Here is a 13,521-nt window from a genome sequence, read left to right as displayed (position 1 = left end):
CAATAAAATTATGATCTCCTCTTCATTGAGATTGTCCATGTTTGTGTTTATCCGGAAATACACTGTCACCGCCTTCTTCGCTTTTCGCGACCTCTGTGTCTGAGTGCTGCGGTCTGCCCCTAGCGGAGACCACCAGTATCAGGCGTTTTGGCTGCATCAACGAACGTCCGTGCTGTAGCAAGTATACACACAGGTGCAGCACACCGTGTACGGGTAGGTTTGGCCACGTAGCAGGTACACTCCTCGCTTTACAGGTGATGGAACTGGTGGACATCCAGAAATCATAGAACCTTAGTTACATCTGTAACTCTCGATTTGTTGTCTTTCCCATCTTGGCTGGTACTGACTGATGGCATATTTTGCAGACTGTCTTATCTGTGCTTTGTTGCTTTTGAGATATCCATTTCCATAGAAGTGTCGTGGTGTTAGCTTTTTTGTCAACCCTTTCCTCAGCTTTGGAAGATAACACGTGGTCATTTTCAGCACTCGGCACAGCCCTAGTTTGTCACGCAACAGGCAAGCAGGGCTTTATCACTGTGTGATTTATACTACACTAAGGTCACCACTAACCATGAATATTTAATGTAACTCACATTGATTCTTTTAGCACATGCGATAGATGCGGATGCAACAGCCTGTCATGGTGGTTTATCTTGTATGTTCACGCGTTTCAGCTATTGTCCAGGTGTGATTTTCTGTAGAAGTTTTTGCCATTCGATGAATTACCTTCGTGTTCCACCACAACGTTGACCTCGGTGTTAACCCCCAATTTCGTGCAGAACATTAGGGAATGCCTTGAACGGCTTTCAGCAGTTATTTTTGTTAGTAAATGTAAGGCAATCATGTCTTGGTCAAATAGGCACAAATGCTGGGGGGAGTGGAAAAAAATTGTAAGGTTTACCGAATTCACAGGGATCGATGGAATTTATGTTATTTGCCTTGTTTGCCTGTTTTGCTTTGTTTTGTCGTTGATTGCTAAATGTGATGTGCTGTCAAAAGGGAAAGTGTAGCCGTGGCTTCAACCTGCACCTTTTTTCAGGCGGCAGATGTGTCTCAGTTATGTTAAATTACTTTATTGTAATGTTTTGCACTCTACTGTTTAAGTATCTGCCATTTTATATTGTTGAGGAGCTGAAATAGGAACAAACAGGAAACTGTAGAACCACATTTTCATTTCAAGATCAACCAAAATCAAATCTTCTGTGCATCCAAAATGCTGACAATGATTTTTTTCTTGCTGTGCAGCGCCAGGAGCAGGCATCCGAGGAGAACGCCACCCCACCCACAGGCCCCCACCTGACCCTGGCGTACGAGGACAGCCAGATCCTGGAGGACGCAGCAGCGCTCATCATCCACCACGTGAAGCGACAGACCAGCATTCAGAAGGAGGACAAATACAAGATCAAACAGATCATCTACCACTTCATCCCCGACATGCTGTTCTCCCAGCGGGGCGAGCTCTCCGACGTAGAGGAGGAGGAAGAGGAAGAGGAGATGGATCTGGAGGAAGGCGCCTCTAAAAAGCACAACGGCGTCCCCGGCAGCGGGAGCCCCTCCAAGTCCAAGCTGCTGTTCAGCAACACGGCGGCACAGAAGCTGCGTGGCTCCGACGACGCCTACAACCTGTTCTACGTCAACAACAACTGGTACATCTTCCTGCGGCTGCACCAGACGTTGTGCTCGCGTCTGCTGCGGCTGTACGGGCAGGCGGAGCGGCAGATTGAAGAGGAGGTCAGAGAACGAGACTGGGAGAGGGAAGTCCTGGGACTGAAGAAGGAGAAGAACGACAATCCAGCCATCCAGCTGAGACTGAAGGAGCCCAGTGAGTAACATCAGACACATGTTTTATGTTCCTAATTAAACCGTGCTGTATCACGTTTGTTTGTGTTGAGGACAGACCATAAATCCTGTTTTCACTGACTTTTGCTCCACATTCCTGCTCTCTCACACATTATTCACATTCTTCTTTTTTCTCAGAGAAAAGTATGTAAAAAATGTTTGGAGGCTCGTTGGAAACAATGGACAGTGTAAGAGAGGGGAATTAAAAGTTTTACTGAGGCTGATAATTAAACAATAACACAAATAAATACTGAAAACTAAATATGAATAAAAACAAATACGTACTGTATATTGAAGCAGAGAATCACTAGATCTGGAAAATTAAGCTGCTGCCAAAATGAGCTCCACTTGCCAAATCAGTCCACGACTGATTTGAAATGCCACCAGTCTTCTGTGTCATGTGCGGATCCACTCAGCCATCTGATTTCTTCTTAATAATATTTCTTTCCTCCAGTGGACATCGAGGTGGAAGATTACTACTCAGCCTTCTTGGAGATGGTAAGGAATTTGCTGGACGGAAATATGGAGGCGTCTCAGTACGAGGACTCCCTGAGGGAAATGTTCACCATTCACGCTTACATCGCCTTCACAATGGACAAGCTCATCCAAAGCATCGTTCGGCAGGTGAGAATCTGTTTGTCATTTCTCCTACAGTTTTTACGTTTCATTTGGTGGGCACATTAAAGGGTTAGTTCAGATCTTTTGAAGGGAGGTTGTATGAGGTAATTATCCATAGTCGAGTATTACCTCTAGTAGATGTCAGTCGGCACACCTCCAGTTTGGAGAAGCAGGCAGGAGTACTGCCCAGATGCTAAGCAATGTACTGCATTGATGAGGAGCAGCAGTATTTTAACCTCCTAAAAGAAAATCAGTGTAAGTGGGCGCTATATTGAGACTATTTTCACTGCTTTACCTTGTTGTCAAACAGACTTTTCTGACAGGGAACTGAAGTCATCATCTATGCTCAGACTCCATTGACAAAAAAAGTAACTTTACCTTGAAGAACGCGGGAGCTGCTGGTCTTTCGCTGCCTTGAGTGGTTAGTTTGTGTATTTGTGTGACTTTGGTAGGGCTGCCCCTGACTGAGAATTTTCCTAGTCGACCAATAGTCGTCATTTAGAGCCATTAGTCGACTAGTCGCCACATGTTTACGATATTAATTCAATTATTAAATGATATATTTTGGGCGGGGCAACACAATGGTTTGAGTTGAAGGTGTGAAGAAAGAATAGTATCAGAAACATTGTTAACACTGTGCTACATTACAGAGAAATACAACACTGTACTAATGAACCTTCATTAATATAGACCTATATTTTATCTACAAGTGCACGTCACACACTGAGCGAGCCGCCTGTTAATGACGCTGTGGGCTAATGGGCATGTAGCTACTTCCATGTTTCAGATGGTACGTCATGTTTGTAGTCGACCAATGAAGATGAGTTTACATATCACCTTGGGTTCGTCCTTCACCTTCTCAAAATGATCCCACACTTTGGATTTCCTGCCCGACATGTTATTAACTGGCCTGTGGAATAACCGCAGGTACCAGCCCTGGAAATTAACCTGAATGTCTGTCCTTTTAAATTAAATTAATAAATAAATTAATAAAATCAATCTGAAGATGTGACTCAGTAGACTAAGATGCAGTCCCACTCCTCTGTTCTGTTCTATCACACATAACACTAACCTATTGTTTCTCTTTTATGTGTGTACGTGTGTTTGCTTGTGTCACAGTGATATCAGGCTATTAATGAAATAATTGAGAAACGAAAATAGACCAGACGCCAAAACTGTCTTGCCAAAAGAGATCGACACAGCAGTGATAGTTTTGGCTCACAACAGAGTGACTGTGGAGCTCCGTGACAGGCTTCCTGGCTTCGGGGAACTACCTGCTTCCTGTCTAAAGCTCAACCCGGGGGCTTTGCAGAGGTCCATTGTCGACCTAAGAGCAGTGTGGCTGGCGTCCAGGGTTCAGGATGCTTCCCGGCACTTTTGCCTCTTATGTAAATGGGCTCTCGGGTGCAGAACTCCTGTGTGCTGTGAGGGAAAATACCTGTTTTTTAAAAGGAGACTGGTGGCTTTAAAGAGAGTGATATAATGGCCTCAGTCCCTGTAAGAGAGGGCTGTCTGATGGCATGGTAAAGCGGTGAAAATATTCTAAATATAGCGTGAACTTAAACTGATACTGATTTTTTTTTTTAGATGGCTTAAATATGCTTTGCTGCGTCTCCCGTCCACAGCAGTACATTGCTTGGGTTTGTGTCGGCACTCCTGCCTGCTTCTCCAAACCGGAGGCAGCCGACTGCCATCTACTTTATGTAATACACTAACGATGTATAAGTACCTCATAAAACTGAACTTAAAAAATCCAAACCATTTCTTTAAGCCTCCGTTAGCACAGTGAGCGTAATTCTGACATGTTTAAATGTTTTTTTTTCTGATTTAAAACACTTGCTTCTCTCCATCCAGCTTCAACACATCGTGAGTGATGAGATCTGCGTCCAGGTGACGGACCTCTACCTCTCAGAGAGCGCTAATGGAGCCAGCGGAGGAACCATGTCCACCCAGTCCTCGAGGAGCTCAGCTGAGGCAATGTACCAGCGGAAAGCCGAGCAGCTCATGTCTGATGAGAACTGCTTCAAGGTAAACACATGAAGGTCCTACAGTCATTAGAAAACTGGGGAGATGATGAAACTGGATGAGATGAGATGAAAGGAGATGAAAGATTGTGCAGAAGTTTTAAAAAAATATGGAAATAAGTTAAAATAAAGTTAATTTAAGGAGAAGTACTTAGATTGACTAATTTTCCACAAGACTGCAGGAGTGGGTGATTTAATTAATCCATTTATGGAAGTTTGTTTACTGCAGAGAGGAACAGAGACCGTGAGGATTTCTTGTTTTGTTTTTGATTTAAATTCTGTTCTCGGGTGTGTTCACAACCAATAAATCTTCTCCACGCTTCTCAGCACTGTAATAAATTACTAGTGGCTGTGCAGAGCGCTCTGTTACAAGTCTGTTGGCATCTAAAGCGTCTAAAATGAGGTCTTAAAAGTTTACAGATCAGCTGGCCTGACCACCACCAATGTGCTGTCTGCAGCTTACCAATCATTTTCAGATGATATCATTTTTTTTAAGTTATTCTTGCTCTCATGGAGCTCTGGCAATGTGTAAAAGCAGCTTAAGGCCACCTGCCACCCACAAACAAATTCCCTTTTTGATGTACTTTTAAAAGCTTCATTTTCTTGTTGATAACCTGCTTGGTTCACATGAGTCTATCCAATTTTGTCAGAAGAGAAATTACAGATTCAGTAATGACTTAAAACAAACTCACTCTGCAGTGACAGATTTTTAAAAACACATGAGGTAGTTGTGTGTGCTCTAGTTAGACGGCAAAGTGAAGTGAGAGATGTTCAACAACATAAGGCTTGAAAACAGTACACTTAGTTCTCTCCTTCTTTTATTATCTTTTCTTTAAGTTAGGGATGCACAGTAATATCGGTACGTCATCAGTATCGTCCAATATTGGCTTTAAAATGAACTGATCAGAATCAGCCAACATGCATTCAGACCTAGAGTTGTCTTGCTTTGGTCTGAATCAGGGACTCATTTTGTTACAAAGTTGTATAATTGCCTAGAGTTGGTTCGTGTTCTCACGGCAGCATTTACAAGCGGACCAGATCAAATGTCTTGTGTGAGAAAGCTGCTCTTGATTGGTCAGAATTTCCATGCGGGAAAAATCCAGGAAGTAAACCAAACGTTGAAGAAGAGTACACTTGCAAGATAAATGTGACACTTTGTAATGTCACAATGGAGGGACAACTACGCAGGTTGATTTTAGCGCTGCTCATCGTGGTCTTTCTTGCTGTCATTGTTCATTTTAGTCAAACCATACAGTTTGAAAATGAGGCGCGGCTCCAACTAGAAAACAATGTTTTGATGCATTGGATGTGCTGAATGTGCATATTAAGGCAGTACAGGAGGAGGTGCACATTAATAATCCTCCAGGACTGTAACATGCTCATGTTTAACCCAAACAATGTGTCATGTGACTGCAGTTGGTTCAGATCCAGGTTGGAGTACTTTCTCACCACAAACGAACCACACCGTTTGTTTGTAACCAGACTGAGATCACCTCTTCAAGAGGGTCTCGGTCTGGTTGTTTTGGTGCACACCTGAGTGTGATTGCTGTGTTCACACCTGCCCAAATGAACCGCACTTAGGGGGCAAACGAACTTGAGTTTGATTGAACTAAACCAAACAGGGCAGGTGTGAAAGCACTTGTTTTCATGTCTCCACCTGCTGGTGGGCCATCACGATAAGAGTATGCACGTATAATATGATGTTAATTCCACTACAGAAGAGACTTGATAATCACTTAACTTAGGTGGGGAAAAAAATCGATGTATCAATATTGATATCGGTTATTATGTATTGGCATATCAGATACCGGCAAATATCCAGTATCGTGCATTCCCACTCTAAGTTGTTTCTCTTTTCATGTTCACGTTTATTAAATAGTTTGGGTTCTTTCACATCAGGGACCTGGGCCGGATGCGAGTACACTTGACCCCAAAGTTGATTTGATTAGTGTGAATATTGTGTACCATACCCGAGCATGGTACGCTAATCTGGCCTGAGTCCACTTGAAAAGGAGGTCTGGAGTACGGTTTATGTAGACTCTAGTACGGTACATATCAAGTGTGAATACCGACTGTACTAAACACAGAAGTGGACTGGTATTTAACTCATCTACAGGAAGTTTTTAACTGATTATAAAACAGTCTTAATCTGACAGTGAAACCTCTAAATCAAACGGCAGCACAGCCTGCCTTGGACAGACGCGTATCTGGCTTAGTTGCTGCCTTTAACCTGCAGTCGGAGCTCTGTTAGGAGGCTGGGAACTCCCCGCCTGACAGCAGTGGCTCCTCCGCTGGCCTGGAGCAGAGCTTTGCCTTGCTGCTCTCTGAGCCCTCATCTCATCCTGGCCTTTTATCTCTCACACGCTGACCTTTCATATTTCTTCACATTGTTTGTCTTTTCTCTTTCTCAGGTGATGTTTTCAAGGAACAGAGGGCAGGTGCAGCTCACGGTGGAGCTGCTCGACACAGAGGAGGAGAACTCAGACGAGCCCATGGAGGCCGAGGTAAGAAACTGTTAAACCAGCTGGAAGACTGACGATATTAAGGTTTAGCTTGCGGATATAAAGGGAAAATTTTTATTCTCAAGCCACAGAATAATTCCAAAATACGCATACCTTTTCTTTTTTACAAACCGGTTTGGATTTTTAACTCATAGTGCCTCTGTGATTGTTTATAAACTGCCAAAATTAGGAGCTGTGCGAATTCCCAACCACTCACCCCACATTCCCACACTGATGTTTAGCGACAGTGAAGGATTCTTATTTGGCTCCTGATGTCACAATAACTAACATCTCTGACTAGCATCTGCATGTTGTATGACGGAACTAAATATTCATTGAATAAATGCAAATAAAAGTTGTCATTGTTTTTACATTTTGTCCAGTAAGAGGCTCCACTTTTCCAGCTGGAGTGGAAACACTAGTAAGGACCTGTTGGCAACCTTTTGGTAATCCTGGTGTAGTGGTGTACAGTATCTTCCTAGTCTGTGTCTTAAATTCTTGTTACACTTGTCGTTTGGTTGCAGCGTTGGTCTGATTATGTCGGACGCTACTTAAACCCAGATTCCACCACACCTGAGTTAAGAGAGCACCTCGCTCAGAAGCCAGTTTTTCTCCCCAGGTGAGTCATCACGTCAGGTCAATTGTTTTGAATTGGGAATGTTGTTTATTTTTTACTTGAAAAAGGTGATGTTAATGGTTGGGATTTTTTTTTTTACTACATAACATCAGAGTGTCTTGCTCAGTAAGCTGAACACATCTCCTCTGATGAAAGTCAAATGTAAAAGTCGAAACATGAATCCTTCTGATTAAATTAACTCCAGTCGATTTGTTCTGACACGTTCCCCTAATGAGTCACACTCATCACGTTTGTCTCTGCCATTGTAAAACCAGGAATCTGAGACGGATCAGGAAGTACCAGAAGGGCCGAGAGCAGCTGGACAAAGAGGCATGCGAGGGCGGCAAGAAGTCCCTGGAGAAGGAGAAGATGGAGTGCATGTTCAAGCTCAACTCGTACAAGATGGTGTACGTCTTCAAGTCTGAGGATTACATGTACCGACGCACTGCCCTGCTGCGAGCTCACCAGGTACTCACTGCTTCTTCCTGCTACTATCACCACTGACCTCCTGATGACTTTCTTACTTCCTCTGTGAAATCGATTTCTGTTTTACTTCCTTAAGCTACTTTCATACCGCCGCACAGGAACCGTGCTGACAACAGCCTACTTGTAAAAGCATTCCCCAATAAAAGCAAAGCATTTTTAAAAGTAGCTGCTGCTGCTGCTGCTACGGTCCAGGGCTGCAATGACAGGCAGGTGCTTTGCTTAATGTCACTGGCGGAAATACAAGCTAACTTGTAGCTTGGTGAATTAACTTCATGGTTAACTTATGGTTGTCCTTAAAAGTTTCTAGCACTATGTTGCACCACTTAAGGTATTCAAACACTAACATTATCAACTCCTCCATCTTGTCTTCTTTCTACATCCACAATACGCACCTACTTTTATTTGATGGGCCAAAGTCAGATGGTTCAAGTTCAACACAGTGAACTCGGTGTGGCAGAGCAAAATTTCCGTGCCTTCACATGGGCAGCAGCTGCTTCATACCCCTGCCGCCATGTCCAAAACTGCTTTCCCCAAGTTACTTCACCGCGGCGTGAGATCCCCCGTACTGTGTTGAAGGTGTAGGCGGAGCAGTGAGGGAGTTACACCTGAGTTTGCTAGGTTGTTGGAAAGTGAAGGTTGGCTTTTGCCTTTATTAAAAAATTCACAGCTCAGAATGCATTGGACAAAAGACCAAAGGTTTCCTAAAGATCTTTGAAACATTAGAAATTAACATAAAATTCAAAACTTTTGCAAATTTCACAACGTGTCACAGTAAAATAAAATATATAATATTACACACAAGATGAGATGTGAATTGGGTGCACACACACATTGTGATAAAAACAGTAAGATTGTGAAATAGTGGAGGGGAGGCAGATTGAACAGGCGGGTTTTGAGACGGGATTTGCAGGATGTTATGCTGTCAGACTGTCGGATTTTTGGAGGTAGGGAGCTGTAAGCCCTGGCACCCATGCTGTTGAGGTGTGAAGTGATAATGCTCAGGAGACCAGCAGAGGAAGAGGAATAACAATTTAGTTACACAGATCTAATTACTTATAATTATTAAATTATTACAAAGATATGTATTTTATACTTTTGAACCCCTGTGAAATGGAGGGTGTCAGAAACAAATCACTGACTTAATTATTCAAAACCCAGTATTTGGGTGTAACATTGAGCAGCTCAGCAGGCTGTGCTCCAGCTCCTTATCAGCTGTTAAAACTGTCAAAGCATTTAAACGTACTTTTCTGAAGCAGAGGTGAAATTACAAATCATTTTGCTAATTACAATAATTTCCTTCAGTCTGAAAAGTTAAAGACTGACTGTCCTCAGCTCAGTTTGACTCTGTTTCCTGTTCAGACTGTTAAAACGAATAATTTGACGTTCTGGGAAATACCCTGATTCACTTTCCTGATGAGAGTTAGATGGGAAGATTGATACTGCTGTCGTATCTGAATGTGTTAATACATAACTGGAGGCAGCAGCTGGTTAGCTTAGCTTAGCATAAAGATCATACACAGGGGAAAGTAGCCACCTTCAGTTTAGTGTACAGATGTGGGAATGATATCACTCTTTTTATCTGTCCCCCCCCCCCAAATCAAACTATTTCTTAAAGGTCAGTACAAACTGGTCCTACACCCGTCCATCCATTTTCAGTTGCTTATTGATAGCCTTGGGGGCAGCAGGCTGTGCAAAGCACCCCAGATGTTCCTCTACCCAGCAACCCTTTCCAGCTCCTCCTTGGGGACCCTGAGGTGTTCCCAGGGCAAACAAGATATGTAGTCCCCCCAGTGTGTTCTGGGTCTGCCCCAGGCCTCCTACCAGTGGGATGTGCCCAGAACACCTCTAATGGGAGGCACCCCAGGAGGTCCTACATAAGCACTATTTATAGGTGTTACAGAGGGACGTAACACAGTATGTAACGGCTGAGCTGACTTGAGTTGAATGTGGTTTAGGTCACCAGTGAGAGGAGCTCTAATGCAACTTCAGTCTGAACAGTCATGTCAGTGGAGGCACAATGAGGTGTCACCTGTGACCTCAAGTATTTTGGGTCTGTTTCAAAAATATGGCTTTCTTTCCCTTCGTCTTTATCATCATGTGCGCACAAAGTCGCCGGCTTCCAGTGCACTAGAACTGCAGTTAACAGTTATTTTCATTATCAGTCATTCGCCCATTAATTTCTCAATAGATGTGTTGATTGTTTTGTCAATAAAATAGTGGAATGTGTCCCAGAGTCGATTGTACTGTCCTCCAGTGGTATGTTGTATCCAACCAACAGTCAAAAAACTCAAGGCTGTTCAGTTTATTAAAGTGTATGAAAAGAAGCATCAAATTCTCACATTTAAGAAGAATGAAACCAACAGTGATGACTCAATTATCAAAATAATTTCCAGTTAATTTTCTGTTGATAGATTAATCAACTAATTGTTGCAGCTCTACACTGCAAAACACTGCAAAACACTGCACTAAAATATGGTTGACAACTAAAGAACTCTGGTCTTAATCTTATCTAACAACTAAAATATTTTCACATGGGGTCCGCAACCTAATTTTTATCAATTTAAGGGTCCTTGACATGAAGAAGGTTGAGACCACATATGTAGTAAAACCCTAAATGCACCAAAAGATAAAACAGCACAGGAAAAAGACAATAAGTGCAGCAATGAAGAGAGGAGGAAGCTCCTGGAGGAGCTTAGAGTGAGGAAACACAGGTGTATCCTATTCGTCTTTTCCAAGCATCTCTCTCGCAAGGAAGCAAGTGAGGGAAGCGAGTCGACATGTTGGCATAATTGAAAGTACCCTAAGAAGAATTTAAATAGCAGGTGGCAGAGCAGCTGTGTCAACATGCTTTTATTTTGTAGGTCATTAAAAAGGTACTAACCATGTACTAACCATCTCTATTCACTTCAGACTCACATCCGTAACCCTCAGAGTGTAGATGTCATGTTTGCTGAGTTTTTAACGCCATGTGGTTTCTCCTCAGTCACACGAACGGGTGAGCACACGGCTGCACAAACGCTTCCAGGCTTGGGTGGACGCGTGGGCCAAGGAGCACGTCACCCGCGACATGAGTGCCGACACCAATAAGTGGCTGATGGGCGAAACGCGTGACGGCCTATTACCCTGCACCACCAGCCGCCAACCGGAGATCCTTCACTTCATGAACATCAACAAGTACCGCGTCAAATATGGCCCGCCCACCAAGGCGCCGTAGCCGAGGAGAAACGGGGGAGAGAGAGACTGAATTCTGGGGTGTTGGGGTCTGAAGTCAAACAGGTCAGGAGTAGAGGTAGGAACGAGGGCTTATTAATGTGTTTTTAAGGCCGACATGGGAGCACAACTAAGCTAGCTACCGTGTATGTTGCACCCGGGGCGGCAGGATTACTGATTTTTACCAGCGTTTTTAGCTGGGCCCATTTCTTCACAGGGCCTTCGGTGCCAAAACTTAGGAATCGTCATGATCCAGTCGCAGACCTGAGCTCTTACCAGCACTCGGAGCCACTTCTCAAATTCCCTGAGCCTTTTTCTACGGGGCTCAGCGACGTAAACGGCGAGCCTGTGAGAGATAGAGTGGTGCTTTTTTTTGTACTTTATCACAACTGAGCTTCGGTTTCAGATTTCGACTGACCATTTGTCTGAAGCCATCACGAGTGAGAGCTCCATCGAGATCAACCATACAGGGATTTCTTTATGATAGTGTTATCCGTGGAAAACAATATGGTGGACAAGTGCACTTATTTAGAAAGAGGAACACGTTACAGAAGGTTTTGTTTCCCAAATTGAAGGTTCGGACGGGAGCACAACAAAGTCTGAGAGATCTGGTTCAGACATTCCTGCGTTCAGGCCAAATCACAATTATGTACCTATCACTAGACGGAAAGAGGGTGACATTTCCTTTTCCAGAACACATGGCAGCATTATTAGAAACTGTGCCTGAGCCCCAAACAGTTTTGTCGGGTTAACATCAAACAGCACTGTTGCATTTATGTAAAAAAAAATGTAATGAAAAGACAAAAAATTAGCCTTACAACACTGTTTGGTCTCAGACTGTAAAATTGTATAGCTTGTGAATGTCAGATACTGACATGTATTCCAGTGTATGTGTTGTGTATATATATTATATATAGTTCTATTAACACAAATGATCCTCGCCGCCCTGGATGTCAACCTTTTTAAAACGCCCTCCGCCAATACACCAGCTTGTACACACACACACACACACACACAAACACACAAACACACACACTCGTCTCATTCTGGGAGGACTGTCCACATGCCGTTCACGTTGTAAATACACTGTATATAGTCTCAGACTTTTTATGACAGATCCGTGTTGTTGTGCTAGTAATACTTTCCAAGCTTACTGTGGACTTTAGTGATAAATGGCTAAAGTTAGTATGTATATGAAAAAGACAAATGCAAGACCATTTATTACAGTTTTTACCAAAGGGAGTTGATTATAAAAATAGCTGTTTTCTTCCCCCCTTTGTGTGTTCCTTTATGTCTTTTCTTTTTAATTTCTGTAGTAAAAAAAAATGTGGAAAAGTAGAAATGTATCCAGGTCTTTCAGTTTTTATATATGAGATTTTTTTTCTTCTGAATGTGACATTTGGTTGGTTAAAAAAAGAAAGAAAAATCACTGCCCCCCCTCTTTTGACAACCAACACCGTCCATGGCGATGGTGGGACTCATTTCATTTTGTCTTCAGATGAATGGACTCCACAACGGTCTCACCTTGTGATGCACGCTTCCCTCCCTGGATAGATTTCTGCTGCAAACATCACCCCACAACCATATTTTTGATAATGGAAGAAGTCACACGCATGTCTTTAGTCCCTTTATTTAGGCATTATTTAAAGTAATAATAAAAACGACATTTGTAGCCTACGGAGCCCTTTGTGGAGTTGTTGAGTGTTTTATTCTTTTAACACTAACCTTTATGTATAAACTAACAGGAAACTCAAAGGAGAAACACTTCTGTTCACTTCTTATCAAACACACAATAAATTTTGATTCATCTTAAGCCCTTTTCACACAGAGATCCTTCGATATGGGCGCAATGTCGACCCTTCATTATGCTGGATTTACTTTCTTACACAAGTCCAAACAACAGCGGAATCATTAGTGTGTGATTTTAGAGAGCTTGCCGATGTTTCAGGTTTAAAACAGGCATGACAGGGTGACATGTAACACAACAGTGTCGGCCTCTTGTGTGACGTATAACACATGCACTGGGCTTTCCACATGGCGGCAACAGACCTTTACTGTCTCTGTTATGTGGCAGCTGATCTCGTCCTCTGCTTAGAGAGTAAAAAGGTCCCAATCTTACCACTTCCCATTTTGCGGACATTTTCGGCCACTGTTCGTCTTCTTAGAGTTAGCTGCTAACTGCTGCTAGCTGCTTTCTAAATCTCCTGGTGTTGGGTCACACACATAA

General features: G+C 43.0%; 1 protein-coding gene across 4 annotated transcripts in view; it reads left to right on the top strand.

Annotated features, from left to right (window-relative positions):
* The window catches only part of sin3aa (SIN3 transcription regulator family member Aa), a 31,638-nt gene extending 18,667 nt beyond the window's left edge, over positions 1–12,971 (top strand). For all 4 annotated transcript variants that reach the window (XM_049573555.1, XM_049573556.1, XM_049573553.1 and 1 more), the window contains exons 15-21: positions 1,246–1,822; positions 2,294–2,463; positions 4,312–4,485; positions 6,893–6,985; positions 7,507–7,601; positions 7,874–8,066; positions 11,068–12,971. In XM_049573555.1, coding sequence (XP_049429512.1) covers positions 1,246–1,822; positions 2,294–2,463; positions 4,312–4,485; positions 6,893–6,985; positions 7,507–7,601; positions 7,874–8,066; positions 11,068–11,298 — 1,533 coding nt within the window. In that variant the 3' untranslated portion in view covers positions 11,299–12,971. The remainder of the gene's footprint in view (positions 1–1,245; positions 1,823–2,293; positions 2,464–4,311; positions 4,486–6,892; positions 6,986–7,506; positions 7,602–7,873; positions 8,067–11,067) is intronic.
* Positions 12,972–13,521: the final 550 nt, after the last annotated feature.

The sequence above is a fragment of the Epinephelus fuscoguttatus genome, linkage group LG4 (genome assembly GCF_011397635.1).
Source record: "Epinephelus fuscoguttatus linkage group LG4, E.fuscoguttatus.final_Chr_v1".
Lineage (NCBI taxonomy): Eukaryota > Metazoa > Chordata > Actinopteri > Perciformes > Serranidae > Epinephelus > Epinephelus fuscoguttatus.
This window is presented reverse-complemented; position numbering and strand designations above follow the sequence as displayed.